This window comes from Podarcis liolepis (assembly GCF_965112155.1).
Source record: "Podarcis liolepis genome assembly, chromosome: 6".
Lineage (NCBI taxonomy): Eukaryota > Metazoa > Chordata > Lepidosauria > Squamata > Lacertidae > Podarcis > Podarcis liolepis.
Genome location: NC_139559.1, coordinates 8,302,418 through 8,325,208, shown reverse-complemented (window position 1 = coordinate 8,325,208; position 22,791 = coordinate 8,302,418). Strand labels below are relative to the sequence as shown.

Here is a 22,791-nt window from a genome sequence, read left to right as displayed (position 1 = left end):
CTATCGTAGAAGACACTTTGGGGCACATGGGAATTATTGAGTTTTCCCCTGTTCACCGAAGAGAATGGATCCAATATGGAGTTCTGGATCTCAGCCTGTGCATAAGACTTGAGCCACTAGTTAAAAACCTTCTACAAGTATTTTGGCATCATTGCAAGCCTATCTGGGCAATTTCTCTCCATTAGAAGTTAACGGCTCTCCTTGTTCTAAAGGAGACTGAAATTGCTGCAACACAAATGCCATGGCTTTTACCATCCCAAGCCTAAAAGCTGAGGGAGCCACAAATGGTTCCATCAAAGGAAAATGATGGAAAATGATGATGATCAGAGAAGTGTCCTTTGGCCATTTCCGGGTTTGCACTGCTGTGAAGGCCCACCTTTGGTGTCTCTAAAAGTAAAAGTAAATTAAGCACATCCAGGAGAGCAAGCCATTCGGTGCAATATGCGTCAGCAGCACGTGACAAACGCCATCATTTAACGTGGCATGAAAAGGGGTTGACAGGAAGCAAATGAATCAGGAAAAAGAGGCATTTTGGCAAGTCCTAACCTAGGCGAGTATTGGGGTGATCCTTTGGTTGAATACTTCTTATGCCGGGGAGTTGAAGGGGGCGGGGGACCCACAATCATATCTATCCTGGCGAAAATAAATGAGAAGAAAAAAGACACCAGCAAAACGCATAATGAAGCAACATGTCGGAGGAAAACTCGGTTGGAAAAGTTGCAGAGACAGGAAGAACAACTTAAAAGGAAATCAAAGGGAAAGAGAAGAAAGTTGAAAAAATTATAATCCGCTCAGAACAGAAGGCAGTAATCATACAACTTGATCGTCTGGGAGCACACCAAATTCCGACCATTAATTGAAAGACTTGCAGAATTTCCAGCAACAATGGAATAGCCCTTCTTGTGTCGGAAAAAGGAAGCTGCTCCACAATGGATAGGCAGCACATGCTACACAAGCTTGGAACGATTATGACAATATTCCATTGGAAATGTAGACTTCTCACCTGTCACATTACATGGAACACATTCTCAGCTGGTTTGAGAAAACAAGCTTTGAACACACCCACAGATGGGATGGGGCGAGAGACAGAAACAAGGCGTAGGGAAAATAATAATGTTACAACTTATGGCACACACCTCACAAGAGCAGCAACAAGTATCATGAGTGGTGAAGGAGGACGTTGATAGGAGCAAACCCTCCCACCCCCCCCCTACCCCCACCCCACCCCCCCAAAAAAAAACCCGCCCAAAAGACTGGGACAGTGCCCTTTGACAGTTGAAATGTTCCTTTGAAGACAATACTAAGCACCTCAAGTTCAAATGACACTTTACATGGAGTACAGAGTTTCTCTCTATCACATATATTAAAATTCAGAATCGGCTAGGGGCAAGTTGCGAACCTGAGCAGAAGAAGCACAGAAAGAAGGTGCTGGAACCTTCCAGGAATTTTTCAGCTCAAAATTGCATTCTATATACTGCTTTTATTTATTTTTTTTAAAAAAAGATTGAAAAATTATTTATTAACATTTTGAAAAATGAGCAATTAGGGTTTGTTTGTTTGCTTGCTTGCTTGCTTGTTTGTTTGTTTGTTTAAAAAAAATTAAAAATCACCCATGGGGGGGGGGAAAGATAAAGGACCCCCAGTTCTTTTCCCTGTGGGTAAAAAAGCAGGTGATGTTAAGCTTATAAAAAACAAAATGAAGAAGGGTGAAGTATTTCCTACAGCCTTTCTCCAGTCAGGATGGCAACCCGCCTGGGTTCATGTTGGTTTCAAAACGAAACAAAAACACAAGCCAAACTGTAAAGTACCGTTTGACACTCTGCTAAACTTTAACCTCAGCTACATCGAGAGGAAACAGATAACCGTTTCTCCAGAGGACAACTTACCACAATTTGAATATCATCCTGCCAAGATGGAAGGGGAATTTTGCCCCCTCTCCTGCTTCCCCCCGTATTTCAGAAATGTGGTAAATGTCCTCCCTTTTGACCGGGACGAAACAAACAACTGGTTTCCCAGCTTGTTTACCTGGTAAACCATAGCAGTTCACATGGTATGTTGGGTTTGTTTAAACGCTGGTCCTCTAGCTCTTATTGGACTCCAACTCCCATCAGCCCCAGCCATCATGGCCAAGAGTCAGGGATGATAAGAGCTGTAGTTCAGGAACATAGTTGTATTTGCACAATGAACGATGCGTTTCTCTAGTTATTTTGGGTTCGGTTTTAGAGTCAGATGAAGAGGCACAGCCAACAAAGCCAGCAGCAAGAAGTGTGAGGACTTAGGAGTCCTCTTTGGAGCCATCAGTCTTCACAGACTGCTCTTCTCTGGCCCATAGATTCAAGCTACGCCACTAAGACACATCTGTAAGGGGTTCTTAGATCCATCTTGGCAAAGGAAGGCTGAAACATTTTATCCACACACTGATGCAACCAAGAGAGCGAATCTTTCAGATCAGCAGAATCCTAACTTGTTGGGTGGAGCATCTACTGAGCTACAGTGTCCACAGAAATAGTCCTAACACGTATCAGTTCAGCGAAGGAACTCTTGTTACAGTTCCGATCTGTTTGCAATAACCTTGCAAATGTCTGACGGTTAAGTTAAAACCTTTCCAAGAACAGCTTATTAGACTACTGGGAGACAATCTTTGTCTGCAAATAGGGAAAAGGATAAATGTATGACTACACTCAGATATGCAAGATAGAAAAAGGAAGACCTGTAGAGTTGTAAAGTCTCATGCTACTGAGGACAGGTGAATCCCTATGTTGTTCCATCTCTAAGTTAACAGTGTGTTTTGAATCAGTAGCCATATATTTATATATATTTGAAAAATCCTCAATTTCCATTGGCTTTTCTTTGCTTCACTAGTCCTTTCTACAAAAATAATTTTGCAGTTGCACAGCAGAGATACATTCAAAATTTCTCTTTCCCCAGTCCCTTTGCTGCACACAGGACATACGGACATTTTCAGATTCCTTAAATTTCAATCTGGACTTCCCAGTGAAAATAATATTTACAGTACTCTTGGGAACCTTAATGCAGACCAGATTATGCAGTCCCTACCCATTCTGGCATGGCTGCCATTCTGAAAATACTTGAGCATATAGGGATGGATGTGGGTAGGACCCATCCCTCCTTTGGCAATCTTTAGCCTAATGGTTGCCATCAATTTGATTTGAATTAATTTTATAATGAAATGATTTTAGAATGTTGTACTATTTTATTGTTGTTAGCCGCCCTGAGCCTGGCTTCGGCTGGGGAGGGCGGGATATAAATAAAATTTATTATTATTATTATTTATTAGGGACACTCACTGCTTGTCATACCCACTGAGACTCTGAAGAGCCAATCTGAGCCTCATGCTTTATACAGTGGCACCATGGTTCTCAAACTTAATCCGTTCTGGGAGTCCATTCGACTTCCGAAACTGTTCAAAAACCAAGGCGTGGCTTCCAATTGGCTGCAAGAGCTCCTGCACTCAAGCGGAAGCCGCGTCAGACATTCGGCTTCCGAAAAACGTTCGCAAACCGGAACACTTTGCGGCATTCGGGAGCCAATTTGTTTGGCAACTAAGCCATTCGGGAACCAAGGTTTGACTGTACTACAAATCCAGTCCCTGCAATCCAGATATAAGCAGCCCTTACTCAGACACAAAAAAAAAACCTGTGGCTTTTTTCCTGGAGGAAAAGAAAGGAAACGTTAGGTGGGCGACGGTCAAAAAGGTCACCCTTCCACCATGAGAACACTTGCCCAATGGAGAGCAGGAAGCAGAAGGTTGAAAGAGGGGAGGACTCTTGCCTGGACTGCAGGTTTTTGATCCTGGAAAGCATATCCAAATGTCCCGCTGAGTACTGCTCAATGACGTCCATGACATCGTAGGGCCTCAGGCTCTCCTTGAACTTCCGCTTGGAAACCAGAAATCTCATGACACTAGAAGGAAGAGAGTGACAACGGGAGGCCTGCAGCCAAGTGGGTGTCCCACCTGTTACCTTCCCTCTGTCTCCTTCCCCAGCTCCACCCCCCAACAATGCATTCGTTTCTGCCCCATGCAAATCTATACCCGCCCCACTCTCTGTGCTTGTCAGACCTGGAGAGCTCTCCCATCTTGGTAGCAGCTCCCCTAGTGTGAAGGAAGATGCTGGGATTTCAAGGAGCTGCATGCATGCTGCAAAGACCAAGGACTAACCATGGCAGGGAATCACAGAATTGTAGAGCTGGAAGGTACCCAGCGGTCATCTAGTCCAACCCCCTGCAATGCAGGAATCTCAACTAAAGCATCCAGGACAGAGGGCCACCCAACCTCTGCTTGAAATTCTCCAATGAAAGAGTCTCCCATGAAGAAACCGTACAGGCACTATTGCTATAAACCTTGAAGAGGTCAGCATTTATTGTGGTTGGGGCTTCTTAGGTATTAATTAAGGGCACTGATTTAGCTCAGTTGGTAGAACACGAGACCCTTAATCTCTTTTTTCCCCTCCAAATTTTTTTATAAAAGGTAAAGGGACCCCTGACCATTAGGTCCAGTCGTGACCGACTCTGGGGTTGCGGCGCTCATCTCGCTTTATTGGCCGAGGGAGCCGGCGTACAGCTTCCGGGTCATGTGGCCAGCATGACTAAGCTGCTTCTGGCGAACCAGAGCAGCGCACGGAAACGGCGTTTACCTTCCCGCCGGAGCGGTACCTATTTATCTACTTGCCCTTTGACGTGCTTTCGAACTGCTAGGTTGGCAGGAGCAGGGACCGAGCAACGGGAGCTCACCCCGTCATGGGAATTTGAACCGCCGACCTTCTGATCGGCAAGCCTTAGGCTCTGTGGTTTAACCCACAGCACCACCCGAGTCCCATAAATTTTTTTATAGCACAACTAAATAACACAAACAGAAAAACAAACAATACAAACAAATTCTTGTCTTATCCTTATTTTTTCTAAACATTGTTAGGTGAGCTTCCCCAAGTCCCCCTTATCTGATTTTCATTTTACCTCATCTTTAGCAGTTCACATATATCATAATTTCTAGCCATTTTTTTAAAACCACGCTTACCATAAAAATCTTCACATTTTATCACTTACAAATAGCACTATTTTAAAATACGCTATCTTCTACTTCTAACCCTACATCCTATGAGACCCTTAATCTCAGGGCTGTGGGTTCGAGTCTCACACTGGGTAAAAGATCCCTACATTGCAGGGGGTTGGACTAGATGATCCTGTGATTCCTTTCCAACTCTACAGTCTTATGATTCTATGACTTGGGCTCTTGGTATTCAAGAGGGGGGCTGGTCATTATGTTGTCATGGCTGGAAGGGACTATATTCCTTAGCATTAAGCCCAAACCATCATAGGACCTTGATCTACAGATATCTGTTTAACTGCTGAGTGTCATCTCCCCGTTCTACTCCTTCCCATGCCAAACAGAAGTCTTCTCTCACCAGAAGGGGTGAGAGTTGGTGCTTTCAATTCAAAGTGTTGGTGCTGACCTTTAAAGCCCTAAACAGCCTCGGTCCAGTATACCTGAAGGAGCGTCTCCACCTCCATCGTTCTACCGGGACACTGAGGTCCAGCACCGAGGGCCTTCTGGCGGTTCCCTCACTGCGAGAAGCCAAGTTACATGGAACCAGGCAGAGGGCCTTCTCGGTGGTGGCGCCCGCCCTGTGGAACGCCCTCCCACCAGATGTCAAAGAGAACAACAACTACCAGACTTTTAGAAGACATCTGAAGGCAGCCCTGTTTAGGGAAGCTTTTAATGTTTGATTATCACAGTATTTTAATATTCTTTTGGAAGCCGCCCAGAGTGGCTGGGGAAACCCAGCCAGATGGGCGGGGTATAAATAATAAATTTATTATTATTATTATTATTATTATTATTATTATTATTATTAGGGGCTCATCGGGTGGGCCACTTCCTGGCAGGTGGGTTACGGGGAGGAAGTGTGGGGTGGGGTGGTTGGCATGGTGCAAGCACACCAGCAGAGCCTTCTGGCTTTTCTGCCAGTGCATCTGCACCGCGTCGACCTCCCTAAACGCCTCTCTCTCCCAGTAAGCAACAGAGACCCAACTGCCAGGAAGTGAACATGGCAGGTCCAACTCCAGCTGCTTCTTCCTCCAGCCGTATTTTATGTGCGATGCAGAGCCATGCAGAATCCTGCCTGTAGCAACTGAGCCCCTGGCATTGTTCAGCACTGCTTGGCATTCTCATGGTCACACTTCCGCCCACAAGCACACTGCCCCCTTGTTTGCATGCACATCTCCCTCCCTTACCACACTGCCCTGATGCTGACTTTAAGGCCCGGTGTCAGATCCTCGGTCACAAATTCGCAGTTGCAGCTTTTGTTGTCGGCATCAGGCATGTCTTCTCCGGGGAGGCAGGCATCTAGATTGAGGAAGGATAAATGCATAATAAGCTATTGCTGCAGAGAGTGACGGATTCCTGGCAAAACGTGCAGGGAATATACAAAAGGCAAGTGTGATTGCAGCTTATGACAACCTTTTCCCTTTCTCTTTAAGCTAGGTTTAGATAGCAGCTTTGGATAACTGAAATGTATGCTCCCCATCAGTGGCTCCCAAAATCTGCAGGCTGTGAAAAATATCTTCATGTATGCGACAACGGCTGCAAGAGTTTTAATAGCACAAGGTTGGAAGAACGAAGAAATCCCAACTAAAGAATCATGGCAAGAGAAATTGATGGATTATGCAGAACTGACACATAAGCTACGGGACAAGGACAATTGTGATTTCAAAGATGAATGGGAACCCTTTACAAAGTACTTGATGATGCAACAAAGTGAATTGGACTCCTTGGCAGGTTTTGAATAAACACTCACAAACTCTTTATTGACAATAATCAGTTAGACAATTTAAGGCTTTATACAATTTTGTAACATGCAGAGAACTGTATTCACAGAGAAACCAAAGATTGGAACTGAGGGGAGTCGGGGGGGGGTCCTTTATGGGAGGGTGGGGGAGGGAGGAAAATGGGGAAAATTAAGGATGTGATATTTTTGGATAATACGTTTTGTTTAAGTTTCTAATAATAATTTATTTTTAAAAATCTGCAGGTTGGCTTACAACATTAAAAAAAATACATCCCTTCCAATTAAATCACATTTCAAAACAAGCGTTGCCTCAGGGATAATTGGTCAGGGGCTGCAGGGTAATCAGTACCCACTGCCTTGCAGGATATCTTCAGGAGAAGAAAGGGTTAAGTAGTAAACTCTACAAAAATCTGAAGAGGACTTCCTAAAACAGTTGGATATGGCCTTGTATGCCTCCTTCCGGCAACTCCTGCAGCTAGCTGGTGCCAAACTGTTATGTACTGAAGTTCTCACCCTGGGCCAGCAGGGGGATACTGTAGATAGTTATGCAAATAAGGGATCGAAAGTGACGTTCAGTGATTGGATAGTTTTAGAAAGTTGTTACAATTATGTTGTACTGGAGCTCTATATAAGCAGGCTGACTGAACCCTTCAGCTCAGTTCTGTTCTGGCCTCTGAATAAACAAGAGCTGTTTGAAGAATCGCTGTGTCGTCTGATATGTTCACCCACAACTTAACACAAACGCCTTGCTCTGCTTTCCTTTGGAACACATCAGAGAGGCCGAGAGTGTTAGTAATTTCATTCTCTCATTGCTTTTGGATCTCGTGATCCACTGTTTACATTCCATAGTGATAGGAGTGTGAGAACGGAACTCAGACACTGCACTTCCGTTCTGTGTGCTTTTGTACTTTCTCTCTTTGTTCTCTGCTTTCAGACGGACAGGACATGTGTGAAGCTGCTGCTCACACTCAGCCATGTTTGTTGTTTTGATAAATAAAGTAACTTTCGCAATGCCAAATACCTACAGCCTCGCTTCTTGAGGATACTCTGCTAATGGTAATAGCGTGCCCACAGCTCCACTGGATATGAGTTGCTGGACACCTGCGTACGCAGAAGGGATGTACACACAGAGAGAGGGGTCTTGTTGTCTGGGCAGCCCAGAACCTCCACACACACTGCCCAGGCCAGGCTTGCGCCACAGAGATGTCACCAGTCACTGCCTCTCAGCCTAACCTACCTCACAGCAGGCATGCCAACTCCTAGGTGTGGGAATGTTCAGGGATGCAGGAGAGGATATATTGTTTGATTATAGCCTTTCCAACTTTTGTTAACAAGTTCACAATTTATAGCAGAGTAACATTCCCCTTTTAAACTCACAGCGGATGCGTTTGCTCAGGCTCGCTAAAGCCTCTATAATAACTGTTCTGCTAATTTCCCCTTATTCCCTCATAAAAGAAAAGACACGACACAGTCTTTTATAAAAGTGTAAAAAGGGTTTACTCACTCACATTCTGTTCACAATCGGATCCCAGACTTAGCTTAGAAAAGTAACATACACCTGGAAACTATCTCATAAGGAGACAGTCCCTTTGTCCTCTCTTGGCTGGAAGCATCTTTGGCTAAGCAGATGTGGCTTCTTTGATGCATGTAGTCAAAGAGAGAGAGAGATGGCTGCCCTGCTCTGTGCTTTTGTCGTTACCTGCACAGGTGAGGCCACACCCACCTCTAGTCACATGCAGAGGAAGTCTATCCCAGCCCAGAAGGAAACAGGAAGTTTTCTTGCTGGCTGGACAAACATTCCTCCCCCTGTGTAAACATGTTCACTCTTGGAATGTTGTACTTGGCTGCTAGGGGTAGGTCTTCAGGTGCCTCAAAATCGGCTGGCACAGAGCCAGGCCCCCTCAGTGTTGAGGGGGCGGAGGAGGCCGATCACCAAGCCAAGCATGGCATTGTTCAGGAGCTGGCTCCTCCTGAACATGAGAGAAGTCGTGCCATGCTGGGCTCCATGCTCGGCCTCCTCCCAACAATGTGATGTTGCATGTGTTACGTCACATGCTGAAACCACACATCGGGGGGGCCCAATCTTGGGTACAAGATGGCACCTCTGCTGCACAGGGTTGTGGGGATTAAATGAAGTGGCAGAGAACCACTGACACTGCCTTGAGCTCCTGGGTGGGGCAGGCAGGGTAGAAGCGGAGGAGGACTCTCAGAGGAGGGCTGCCTGCTGAGGGCCTGAAGGGCTCTGCACTTGCCTCTTTCCACCTGGCCTAGGGTGGGGCCGGACAGGTTTCACAAGGATGGTGGCTGCTGCTAAGCAGAGAGGGCTCCTCTTTTCGATTGTTTATCATTTTTATCTGTCGTTCTAAATAAGACCATCTTGCCTGTGAGATCTGAAAGACCTGCATCCTGCCTTGCTGGCCTTTTCCCATCTGGCCTGGGAGAGTGGAGTGTGGACTGACTCCAACTACAAAAGCTGAGTCTGTTGAACAGATTCTTGGACTGGAGCATTGTTTACGGGGGGGGGGGGGTTGAGAGAGCTTGTTGCTGTTATTGTTATTATTGTATCTTTAGAGTTAGATCTTATGATTTATGTGGAAATTGTTTGGTTGTGTACTTTTTGATGTGTTTTATTTATTGCTTAGGGACGCAAGTGGTGCTGTGGGTTAAACCACAGAGCCTAGGACTTGCCAATCAGAGGGTTGGTGGTTCGAATCCCCACAACGGGGTCAGCTCCCGTTGCTTGGTCCCAGTTCCTGCCAACCTAGCAGTTCGAAAGCACATCAAAGTGCAAGTAGATAAATAGGTACCACTCCAGCAGGAAGGTAAATGGCGTTTCTGTGCACTGCTCTGGTTCGCCAGAAGAGGCTTAGTCATGCTGGCCACATGACCCGGAAGTTGTACGCTGGCTCCCTCGGCCAATAAGGTGAGATGAGCTCTGCAACCCCAGAGTCAGCCACGACTGGACCTAAGGGTCAGGGGTCCCTTTACCTTTACCTTTATTTATTGCTTATGACATTTGTTATGTTTGTAATTATCTAGATCTTGTCATGTTGTAGGCCATTTTGAGCAGGGTTTCAACTATGGAAAGGCAGCATACAAATAAAATGATGATGATGATGATGATGATGATAATGATGATGAAGCATGGCTTATAAATGCAAAGAATGAACTCATGATAAAACACAGCACCCTGAGCTGCCTCACCTTCTGAATTTTGACGGGACGCAGCTCCCTTCATGCGGAAAGCCTGCCTGGTTCGGCTCCTGTCTCCGAAGCTCCAGCTCTTGGGCACTTTGCTGGGACTGTCTTCGATGCTCTGGTCCGCACTAGGGGACCTCCGTATCCCCTGGGCCTGAGGAGAACCTTTACCTTTTGTGGCCGCACCTCGAGGGCTGGAGAAGACACGATCTTTCAAGCTGACCTTTTGACTGCGCACAGAGACAAACCAAGACAAGAGACCAAAAAAAGAAAAAAGGGGAGGGGGGGAGACAAGCAAGGGGAAGTCACTCCAAAAACACCACGGCGGCTCCCCTTCAGCCATTCAAAATCGATTTGTCTTTCAAAGCAGCGGCGGCTGAAGCGGCGGCAGTGAGATGTGGCTTTTAAAACACTAGACCGGTTCGGAAAAAGGAATTTCGGGGAAGGTTTCCATGGCGATGGATGGAGATGAAGTAGGGGGTCGTTAATCGAGGAGCGTTGATGAGGAATGGACAAGTAAACAGAAAGTGGTGTTGGGATGTGAGGGTCTGTCAGGGGCAAATGGAAAGGCGAGGGGCACAGAGCGGTGGGGTACGGTAGCTGTTGTACACAGGGGAACGGGGGTAAGGTTCAACTATTCAAAATCTGGACCTGTATCCTTGTCTGAGGGGGATAGTGAAGAAAGACTCTTCCGAGATGTACCTGACAGAAACAACTTCTGCCAATATCAAAGTCTAGAGAGCCTGGATCGAACAACCGGGCTAACACAATGTGGATGCAAGACTCGAAACCTTCCTGATTTTCTCACTTGCTTTGTGAAGTGGGAGAAGAAGACCTTCGAAAGTGGGCAACTGGCCTCATTACCCATCATGCAAAGTTCTGTGTCACGGCCAAGAAGGAGGCAGCCATATTGCATAGCATTTTATGCATGCATTCTGTCGGATGGCTTTGCCCTACCTAGTTCAAAGGTATTTAGGGGCATTTTGTAAGCTTGATCTTTTAGGATGGTTATTGTATTTTATAGATTTATATACTGCCCATGTTTTACAAGATAAAAACATGAAAACAAGTGAAGCAAAACAGCAAAACGATAACCGCCACCCTTCCCACAGACACATTTAAAAGGCTGTAGAATATTAGTCAGCCAAAGGCCCGGTTGAAGAGGAACATTTTCGCCTGGCGCCTAGGATATCCAAATCTTCCTGTACGCCAACTTTTCTGCCTTTTCTTCCTGTTCCCCCACCTCCACCAACATCCGCTAGGCTATTTTACGTTGATAACATCTGCTTTCCTGCATATAAAAAGTAGGCTACCTGCTCACAATCCCATCATCGAGGGTTTCTGGGTCAGATTTCCCACGTTACATTACTGAACGTTGAATCCCAGAGTTATGTGCATCTGAGAATTCAGCTGTGCTGTTATTTAACCTCCCACCACCACCACATTAAGTGCTAAACAGTTCACCAGCATGAAAGCCTTTCCTGGAAGACAGAATGAATTCACATAGGATGTTTCCTGGTGGTTACTAGCCATGATACTTAGAAGTACCGCATCTCTGCCCAGAGGCTTGAAGATGCTAGAGGTGAACAAGGGTGTACAGGTGGTCCTGTCACACTCTCTTTGTCGGGGGCCAGGCTAGAGCCAAAATCCAGAAATCAAAGCTCTCACGTTTCATCGTTGCTGCTTCATTGCTGACCGGACAAGAGACAAGGCTTTCATTATATACTGATCAGGCTCCTTCCTCGCTTTCACCTAGCAAGACCCGCTTCCATAAGGCTGCTGAAGAGGAAGAGGTGAGACCACAGGAGCTCTCCATCAGCTCAGGTGATTGACCAGCAACTCCTCCTGTCCTTTGTTATGGAAATTACCGGGGGGGGCACATCTTTAAAGTTAAATATTACAAATATTATGCCTGAACGTATCCTTTCAACTTGACAGCTCAGGGAAGTTACCTAGCTTTACAAATAATATAAAATCACCTCCTTTCCCAGTTTCCTCCATTTCAAAGCTATTTTCCCCTTGAAAAAGGACTCCAGGAAGTTCCCAGAGGTGACAATTGCTGGGCTCATTGTTAGCCAAAGGAAGCCAAATCTCATCACCTGACTCACCTCAGGCTCCAGACATGCAAAGGAACTTCTATTGTACTTTTGGGTGGTGGGTACTTAAGACATATTTGTCTATGCTAATCTTATATCTGAGTCTTGCCCTGCCATGTCTGCTTATGCTAATCTTGTACCAAGCACTTGTCTGGACATGTTTGCCAAGGTTAACCCCTCCCCTTTTGTGATATGTCAGTGATGTAGCAATGATGTTATACGAACTGTATCCTGGGATATGGTGGGAAAGTTTTAAAAGTCTTTGCCACCTCATCCTCGGGGTTCAAATTTGCTCTTTGAACCTATTGCACAATAAACTTTGGTCTACAGCTATTTGCTCCGGTTGGTAGCTGGACTCCTTCCTTTATTCCGCAGGGACCCGCGGGCTCTGCCCGACGAGCTGGGTGACTGAGCAGCCTCACACCTAGATTTTTCCGTAACATCTGAACTTTCCATTTCAGCTGATCGCTACAAGAACCCTATATAGCAAACAGTGGCGTAGCGTGGGTTCTCAGCACCCGGGGCAAGGCAAGTAATTTGCGCCCCCTAACCCATGGATTTTAGCCCTCGAGTCTCTTCCGTGCCCCCCCCCAGATGTTGTGCCAGGTGCAGCAGGCCCCCCTGCACCCCCACGCTACGCCACTGCTCCCACCACAAGTCTTCAGGACAGCCATCCGAAGGCTGGCGCGGGGAGAAGGTCTCTCCGTCCCACCGCCAGGCTTCGGAGCAGCCTTCTGAAGGCTGGCGCGGGGAGAAGGTCTCTCCGCCCCACCGCCAGGCTTCGGAGCAGCCTTCCGAAGGCTGGCGCGGGGAGAAGGTCTCTCCGCCCCACCGCCAGGCTTTGGAGCAGCCTTCCGAAGGCTGGCGCGGGGAGAAGGTCTCTCCGCCCCACCGCCAGGCTTCGGAGCAGCCTTCTGAAGGCTGGCGGCGGGAGGAGGTCTCTCCGCCCCACCGCCAGCCTTCGGAGGAGGTCCGAGGACAGTGGGGTTCCTGCTCCCTCGAGGAGGGCCGGCCAAACGCGCCCCCCCAAATGTTGCGCCCGATGCGGCCGGCACCCCTGGCACCCCCCACGCTACGCCACTGACAGCAAAGACTTAAGCCCAGAGTTTGCTTTGTTCCTCCACCCTCCTCCTCCCCTTTTCTTTTTGTGTCGCCTGAAGGCAGGGACGGTCTTTTTTTAATTGATATCTGCAAGCTGCTCTGTAAGCCTTTCTCCCCCCCCCCTTCAAGAGTGGGGAAATAAATAAATAAATAAGTTAACATTTTTGATAAACGCTTTTCAAAAAATAAATAAAATATTAAATAAAAATAAAACCAAGGTCTTTCCCGAAGCGACTATAATAGAGGCTTTTATTTCTGCAGCTGCCCGCCTTTCCCTTCAGGAATTGTTTAGTAACCTCTCACTGTGCTTGGTTATGCTTTTAAAATAAAATCTTACATTAATTATGGGGAACTGCTAATGCACTGAAACGCAGTCCCTGAAAGCCCATTACTCATAATGAAAAGGAACTTTTCCCCCCCACACAAACCTCCTGGTGTAATGGAAAACAAACAAGTCTCTAAGGACAGAGGCAGACCCACCCCCACACCCCCGCTGTGTTAAGGTTTTCCTTCAGCCAGGGACCTGTTTTCCAAATCAAGCAGCTGCAACATGCAGGGAAATTTCTACAGGGGAACAAGTTCGGAACCAGAAAGGAGGTGGGACAATGGCAGGCATTTGCAGCTGATTCAGGAGCATGGCTCCATCTATACAAAGTCACAGAATCCTAGAACTGGAAGGGACCGCAAGGGTCATCTAGTCCAACCCCCTGAATTGCAGAAATCTTTTACCCAATGTGTGGCTCAAGCCCACCATGGGTGTAGCCTGGGAGGCAGGGAGCAGCTGCCCCCCCAAAAAAAAAATCAATTCAATAAATAAAAATATCTAAAAGCAGAAATAATCAGAATATTTGAAATGCTCGCTGACGTCACTTGTGCGATGTTGTGTCTCATTCTAGCGACGCAACTGGCAATCTGGCTGAGTGACAGGCAGTGACAGATTTACATACAAGCTAAACAAGCTATAGCTTAGGACCCCACTCTCTTGGGGGGCCCCAAAAAAAATAAAGAAAAAACCTGGATGTACATATCCAAAATAGAAGATAAAAACAAATAAAATACATACCTACATGCAGCAACAGTGATTTGTGTTGTGTAGGCTCCTATGATGTACGTCATGGGCCCCACCTGCTAGCCTGCTCCCTAAAAGATCACTGGTTTGCTAATTTCTATATATAGGGTGCCTACATTCTGCATGTGCAAATGGCTTTAGATACCTATTAAGTCCATAAATTACCATATAGCATATGTTCAACACAAAAAACAGCGACAATTTGTTGTTGACAAAGGACGGCTGGACATATAAAGGGCCCTATTACCTTCAGTAGCTTAGGACCTCATCAAACTTAATTCTGGTCATGCATAACTCCATACCCTCCAACATTTCTCCAATGAAAATAGGGATGTTTTAAGGAAAAGTGGGACATTCTGGGATCAAATCAGAAACTGGGATGGCTTCTGTAAATCCGGGAATGTCCCTGGAAAATAGGGTCACTTGGAGGGTCTGCAAAAAGGGTCTGCAGAAACTAGCCTACCATGCAAAGGTAACATTTACATTGGCCCACCCTCTTTTGCCTGTGGCCCCAACTTACTCACATGAGGCCCTCAGAAGGTTTCATAGAAGAGTATGAAGCCCTTAAGCTGAAAAGGTCTCCCCATCCCTGACATAAGGAAAGGAAGAGGAAATCTATGCAGGATCTATGCTTTAGTGTGTTGCTACCCTAAATGATGTATTTAAAAGATGAATCATTAAGTGCAAAAGCTTCTGGCACCTTCTGGTATCCTGCTCCAGCCAATATTAGGGCGAAACAATGTTTTGTGAAACATTTTTCGGGATGTTGCCATATTGCATGTTTCGTTCTACACATCACTGGCTGGCTGTCATTTAAGGGTGTGTGTGTGTGTGTGTGTGTGTGTGTGTAGGAAAACGCACAATATGACAACACCTCAAGGATTAAGTGAAGCTGAGAGAAAAGATGCAACATGGATGGCATTGCTCCTGCTAGGTTTATATATACATATATGAATCATGCCTTCGAGATCTGCTCAAAGTGCACAGCAAATGAATTTTGCTCTTGGCTCTGAGATGCTTTACATAATACAAAATGTTGGCTGCTTTTGGTTTCACTTTCTTGCAAAATCTCTCTCATAGGGCTGCATCTCTCTGCACAACATCTCAGGGAACCTTTTAGTTCTCTCTCTACCATCACTCTACTAAGGATTCCCCTGAATTTTACTTGCATTTTGGAGAAGCACACTATCTGATTTTTCTTTTTGCTCTCACCAACTGCTAGTGTTGTCAGTTCCCTTCAGGAGGACTAATTCCAAAGTACCAGCACATTACCGTAGCTTATCACTTAAACTCTTAAAAACCACAATTTTATCCTGAATATTCAAAGAGACTGTGGGAAATGATTCTAATGATTCTAATGATTCTAATGATTCTAATGATTCTAATGATTCTAATGATTCTAATAATCATACTGCGTGCAAAGTAACCCTAAGCATCATACAACCCAAGTTGTGAACCCAAACTTATCTTCCTAATGCAGGTTGCAATTCAATAACTATTTACGTGGGAGTAAGTCCAATGTATTCAATACATAGGATTGTGGTGGTAGCCTCTTGCCTCTGAAGGGTGGGATACTTAACAGAGCTCTGGCATCTTAGAAACGAAAGACTGATGGTTTTAGGAGCTGGATTGGATTCCAAAAACGGACAAACAGATCACATTTTGCAATTGACAAACATCAACTACATTTCGCAAGCATCCTGTGGCATTCTAAATCAGCCTTGCACTGGCCAAGTCCACACTTAAGTGCAAAAAATAAAAGATGAGTCCACTGTCCAAAGCATGCAGAGGGAAGAATTAGTAGTTGAATAGCCCTAAGAGAAGACACATGGCCGCAAAGTCTTTCAAGCTGATTTAACTGTCACAGAGACAGACGGATAAGAGATGCTGCAGGAACTGGAATCTGGGATTCAGTCATCTGAGTTCCCACTCTCCATCAATGCCCAAATCTTGCTCAGTGGTACTTGCAGTTAGGCAGTTAGGGGTCTTGTAGCTACAATGTGCGGAAGATTAGTGGTCTGTGACTGCATAGTAGAAGTGCTGGAAAAGCCATGTTATGTTTTTAAATGCCACTAATCCAGAGCTATGAAGGAGAAGCCCATTCACATGTATTCAGTCCAGCGGGCTTACGATACAATCAATATACATACTTCCAAATTCAAATTATTTAATAATAAACTGGGAGACCCCAAGTTGTGAGGGATGTCGTTTTTCAGGGTTTGTTTTATTTTCCCAGGTAGTGTTTTCCCCGAATACCCGGTCTCTTTTGTCACTATTAACCTTATTAGCTTGCTAAGAAAGACTCTGACTAAGGCAAGATTACACCTTGCGGTTTCCGCACTTGGTCTCATTGGGGAAACACAGAAGCAGGGGATGTCGGCTGGCCATCAGAGGACATTCTGGAGGGCCTCCCTTTGCACCTCTATTAAGCAGATGAGTGGTCAGAACAGAAGGCGGCAGGGGAAAGAAAGAGACAGAAAAGAGAGAGGATGAGCCGTGCAGCTTTGGATTAGTTCAGTGCAAAGCGATTCCCGTGGTACCTAGAGTTTCCTGAGCAGCATCCACAAAGTGACTTTCTGGACGGATTGCTTTGACTGGAAATGAGGGGAGAGTAGAGAAATTAGACCAGAGGGCTCATGCCAAACAGGAAACTTTGATCAACTGCAGAAAGTGATGTGGAAGGGACACATTCATCGGGGATATTATGGAGCCAGGATGGGGAGGTTTTTTGTTTTGTCTTCCGTCAAAAGCAAAGCGCAATAAAAATGTGATTTGGGGACAGCTTTGCAATAAAAAATAACTCTACAAACAGTCCCTTCTGCATCAGAAATGTCTTCCTCGGCCGCAGAATCTCTAACGGCACACGGAGCCCTTGAAAATGTTTCTCAAATCAATTAGGAAAATTTTCATTGTGATTTCCCGCCTCCCAAATATTAATCTTGCCATTTTCCATGCTTGCTAAAAACTGGCACTTTCCACCTCCCAACGCATTGGAGGGAGAAGCAGAGATACTTTCCCTTTTCTTTAAATCTATATCGTCAAGATTTGCTCTCAAGTTACTCTGAATTCTGCAGTTTCTCCCAGATATTAATTATCACCATTTCCCAATCCTTGCAAAGATCTACTTATTCAGCCAGCAAAACTTAACAGAGATAGCTTCCCAATGAATTCAACTGTATTATGTATTCCATCTCTGCTCTTATTTTGCCATTTTTATTTGTCCCTTCTAAGTATTAGTTATTAGTGTTTTTCGTTGGCATTTGGCATCTTTTCTCCAATGTTTTAAGCACTAAGCCTAAAAGGTGTGAATTTCACCCACAGAAAAGAACAAGGCAGAGGTGCTCATTGTGCTATCAATCAAATGAGCAGGTGCATTTATGCATGAGCCACTATACATGACCCAGACCTGCCACAGCTCTGCCACTATTGCCCTTTCTTTTTGTGGAAACGTGTGATTCTCTGTCTCTTACAACATCTGCTTTGGCCCAACGATCCACCTTCTTTTCTCTTCTTTTCCACCCCAAATGAGCTGTTTTAATAAGTCAAGAGGGCACACCCTGAGAGCCGGCTCAGTACCATTAGCAACCTCTCGGCCACATTTAAAATGCAGAAGGGGGTAGCCTCTTTGGCTTGCGCTGGGGAGGGGGCAGGGAGGAATGGTGACTTGAACTTGGCAGCGCAACGCTTCCGTTCCAGTACCAGAAGGGATGCTGAGCATCGCTCCTTCTGCTCGGCAACCTCCGCTGCAAGTTCAAACGGAATCCGCCCTCTCTTTCTCGAAAACACCCGGCTCCGTTTTCCTGGCAAAGCACCATAGGTGTCTCTTCTTGAAAGAACAAGACCACTTGTCAAATACAGTAGGCTAGGGGTTTCCTGGCACGGGGCCAGACTAACAGACACAGATTCCGCGAGTCTCCTGCAGGCATCCCCAATAGGACGAGGGGTTTAAAAACAAACGGAAGGGCTGCCTCTATCAGTTGACATTTTCATCAACAGCCCGACCACAAGTCCATCCGCAGCTCCTTCTGCCCCCAATCTCTGGAGGGAATGGTTAAAACCTTAATCTACAGCATCCCCTGCCAGGAACCAGAATTCTCTCACAACCCCATGTATTCCTATTAATTTTCCTATGCTGATGAGACTGCCATTTGAAATGATTCTAGAACTTTTTCAGCAAACCCAAACTACCTCAGATTATCACCAATTTGGCGGGGGCAGGGTCAGTTGCCCTGTGGTGTTTCACCTCCCCCCCACACAATTTTTTATTATTATTAATTTAAATTGCATTTGATTTACTAAGCTGGGGTTAGCTGACATAGCGTACTTCTAGAAGCTGTTGGACTACAACTCCCATCATCCCTGACTACCAACCATGCTGGCTGGGGATGATGGGAGTTGTAGTCCACTAACATCTGGACAGCACCATGTTGGCAACCCCTGCGCTAAAAGCAATCTGCCCCTATTGAAATGGATGGGGAAAGGGAAACTAACATACACTGAAGAATAGCCAGCCCGAGACATTTAGGCACCTGAGGCAAACTGCAAAATGGCACCCCTCTCACCACCAAGGAAGAAAGGGTGAGTGAAGATCTACATCGGGAAGATGGGAGGGAAAAAAGATCTATATGGGGATCTGCTGCATCTGTAGATCCTGCCGCCTAAGGCGGCTGCCTCATCTCGCCTCACAGGAGGGCTGGCCCTGCACTGAAAGATAAGTGGAGTCCATTCTGCCCCCAGCAATTTCTCAAAATAGGGCAAGGGAAATCTTAGCATTCTGCCTATATCACAAATTCAATTTATATGCAATCATATCACTTCAGGAGCACAGAAGTAGACCTTTCTATTTGGAGTGGGTGAGTGGTGATATTCTGTACATTTTCTACCTGTCTTAAGTTACTTAAGTCCATTGACTTCAATGGGTCTACTCCAAATAAACCACCATGCACTGTTTTTGGAATGTGGTACTAATGTGATTAGGACGCGGGTGGCACTGTGGGTTAAACCACAGAGCCTAGGACTTGCCGATCAGAAGGTTGGCGGTTCGAATCCCCACGATGGTAAACGGTGTTTCCGTGCGCTGCTCTGGTTCGCCAGAAGCAGCTTAGTCATGCTGGCCACATGACCCGGAAGCTGTACGCAGGATCCCTCGGTTAATAAAGCGAGATGAGCGCTGCAACCCCAGAATCAGTCACAACTGGACCTAATGGTCAGGGGTCCCTTTACCTTTACTAATGTGATTAAGGTCAAAGACCAATGCAGAAATGCTAACCTGAACTAAATCCATTTTCGAACATACAGTGCAATCACACCTTGTATGCATTTAACATGTGCGATTTCAACTTTATGCATTTGAAGGTCGGCCGGTTGAAATCACACAAATAAAAGGCATGGAAGGTGGAGAGCTTAAAAGCTCTTTCTTCTTCTTTTTTTTGCACAGGGTTTTCCCAGCATGGAAAGAGCTTTTAAGCTGTCAGATTTGCTTACTGGGGTCTGGGAGGCTCTTGCAAGATTTCAGATAGGCACCATAATAGTGGTGAGACCAGAAGAAACAACGAAGCCCGTGTGTTTCTTCAGGAAATGATAGGAAAAGGAGAGGAGAGCAGCAGTAGATGGTGCTGCTTGGGGCCTGAAGGAGCAGTGCAAGTCTGTGGGGGGCGGGGAGCCAGGAGCGTCACAGCAGCATCCAAGCAACTTTGGGACCACACAGAAAGAGCTTGGGGGCTGCCTAAAGCCCCCAGTCTGCGGGTTGGGACCCCTGCTGTAAAGAAAAACCACCTGGGTGGACATTTTCAAGCACTCCTAGAGTGACAAGCTCCCTGTGCATGAAGTAATCAAATGGCAAGGTTAATAATAATAATAATAATAATAATAATAATAATAATAATTTATTTACACCCCATAAGTAAAAATAAACAGAGACTACAAAGAATAGTTCCAGTGCATCCCTCTTTGTAATGTGCAAGCATTCCCCATGCAGGGATTTTATTTTATGAGGGGCCATCAGCACAGCCTTCCCCATTCTGAAATAATAATTTAATAATAATAATAATTTATTACTTATACCCCGCCCATCTGGCTAGGTTTCCCCAGCCACTCTGGGTGGCTTCCAACTGAATATTAAAAACAATACAGCATCAGACATTAAAAACTTCCCTAAACAGGGCCACCTTCAGTTGTCTTTTAAAAGTAAAATAGTTGTTTATTGCCTTGGCATCTGCTGGGAGGGCGTTCCACAGGGCGGGCGCCACTACCAAGAAGGCCCTCTGCCTGGTTCCCTGTAACCTCACTTCTCGCAGCGAGGGAACCGCCAGAAGGCCCTCGGCGCTGGACCTCAGTGTCTGGGCAGAACGATGGGGGTGGAGACGCTCCTTCAGGTATACAGGACTGAGGCCCTTTAGGGCTTTAAAGGTCAGCACCAACACTTTGAATTGTGCCCGGAATTAAGAAGCAAAGCCCTTTGTCACCTGTTATCATACCCATTGGGATAGGAAAAAAGGCAAGGACACGCCTGTTGTTTGCTTTCTGGCTTTTAGCAGTACATCAGGGGTCATCAACCTAAGGCTCACGAACCACAAGCAGCCCATGGGGGTTGTTTAACCAGCGCATGGACCCCCATTGCCCGCTCAGTCAGCTCCCGTGTGCCGCGCTAAACTGGCACGGAGCAGAGCAGAGACCACCTTCCGCAACGCTGGCTGGCTTCCCATTGGCTGAAGGAAGCTCCTGCAGCCAATAGGAAGCAGAGCACACCTCCTCCGTGCCAGAAATAGCATTTGTGCATGCGTTTGTGCATGTGCGCGCACTCCGGCCCACCGTGGCGTCTGTGGGACCGTGAACCGGCCCAAGCCACAAAAACTTTGCCGCCCCCTGCACTATATGGTGAGCGCAGGGGGTTGAGAGTGTGTGTGTGAGCTAATGGACAGAATGCCACACGTCAGTTTGCAAATTTTTTGGGTACAGAAAGTACTGGCTTAAAGTGTAGAGATCTTTCCTATTCTATTCAATTCAAGAGGGTTCTGGAAGCTTCTCTGTGTGATACAAGCTGGTGCAAGCTGGAAGTTTCTAGCTAACAACAAGCTTCTGTTCCGCCTAGAAACAAGCAGAAGGTTCCCGATGTTTTGGTTATTCCTTCAGAGAAGCTGAGTACAGCTGGTTTAAACTGGTTCTGTTATTGCTTTCACTCAAGGTTATGCTGACTATAATAATAGGAAGCAAAGGTCCCCTGTGTTGTGAACAGGAAAATCTGGCAACCTTAAAGCAACACTTCACGCTAATAATTTGGTTACAACACTTTACTAAATTGTAAATTGATTACTAAATTGTATCTTCATTCAAAGTCAAGTGGCATACAATTTATACAAGGTAACACCTGTTACGGAAAAGGAGCAATGCGGCAGCGAGCTGCAGCTGGCTGGAAAGCAAAACAGGATGGGAATGTTGGGACTGTACCGTGGGAACAAACGGACAGTCTATTCACTGTGCTGAGCACCGGATTTAGCTCAGAGTGTAATTTGACCTGTACAGGAAGTACAGGAGGTGGAGTTTTGTCTCTCTGCTGTTGGAGTCTGAAGAGAGCAGACGCGTTTCTCTGTAATGCTGCAAAGACAGAAATAAAGGCATGTAAATACATTTCTGTCTATCTCTTTCCCCTCCCTGTGGGGAGCAGGGAGCAGGGAAGAGTGGTGTGTTCTTCTCACGCTTGAGGAGGGTCGCCGACCGTGACCTAGCCTCTATCCTGCTGGGAGACGCAGACAGGGAGGTCAACCAGGAGATCAAGCCGGGTGCCTGGAGAGAGGCCAGTTTCTATGATAAGGCTCAGATTTCCTGACAACACCAACTAATGTAACTTAAGCAAATTTCCCATTTTTAGATGGTGTATCAAACGGAGTATAATTCAAGTTCAACATGCCTTCCAAATTAAGTATAAAGTCCCAACCACAGCACAGATGCACCTGGTTATATACATGACTTATTCACTGAATCAGTGAAAGCTGAACCATTTGCAACTTATGTACCTTCTTAGACCTCTTATTTGCTGAGGAACAAAGTTTGAAACAGTCGGTTATCCAGGAAGGACTGTCCTGCTACTCCCTCTGGAGCGCCAACTTCTTTCAGCATGTTCACTGCTAAATATTTGAATAAGATACAATTTAGTAGCTATTCTAAGTGTTGTAATCAAATTATTAGCCTGGCGTGTTGCTTTTAGGTTGTCAGACTATAATAATAGGCCAGAAGGAGCCTGGATTTCACTTTCTGTCTCTCTTTCCTTCTGGTGTGGGGTTCTGTACATAGTATGCTTAGTGTTACGGTTTTAGTCTTATTGTAAGTTTAAGTTAGGAACGCGGGCGGCGCTGTGGGTTAAACCACAGAGCCTAGGACTTGCCAATCAGAAGGTCGGCGGTTCGAATCCCCGCAACGGACTGAGCTCCCATTGCTCATTCCCTGCTCCTGCCAACCTAGCAGTTCGAAAGCACGTCAAAGTGCAAGTAGATAAATAGGTACCACTCCGGCGGGAAGGTAAACG

General features: G+C 46.0%; 1 protein-coding gene across 5 annotated transcripts in view; it reads right to left on the bottom strand.

The window, feature by feature from the left end:
- Positions 1 to 22,791, bottom strand: part of KCNQ2 (potassium voltage-gated channel subfamily Q member 2) — a 151,885-nt gene that overhangs the window by 12,296 nt on the left and 116,798 nt on the right. Inside the window, exons 12-16 of one of the 5 annotated variants that reach the window (XM_083507454.1) lie at positions 16,811 to 16,864; positions 10,011 to 10,234; positions 6,253 to 6,364; positions 3,793 to 3,924; positions 547 to 633 (exon numbers count right to left, since the gene is read on the bottom strand). In XM_083507454.1, coding sequence (XP_083363580.1) covers positions 547 to 633; positions 3,793 to 3,924; positions 6,253 to 6,364; positions 10,011 to 10,234; positions 16,811 to 16,864 — 609 coding nt within the window. Of the gene's footprint in view, positions 1 to 546; positions 634 to 3,301; positions 3,925 to 6,252; positions 6,365 to 10,010; positions 10,235 to 16,810; positions 16,865 to 22,791 lie in introns of those variants that run through there. The other 4 variants (XM_083507455.1, XM_083507456.1, XM_083507457.1 and 1 more) reach the window with 4 other exon arrangements.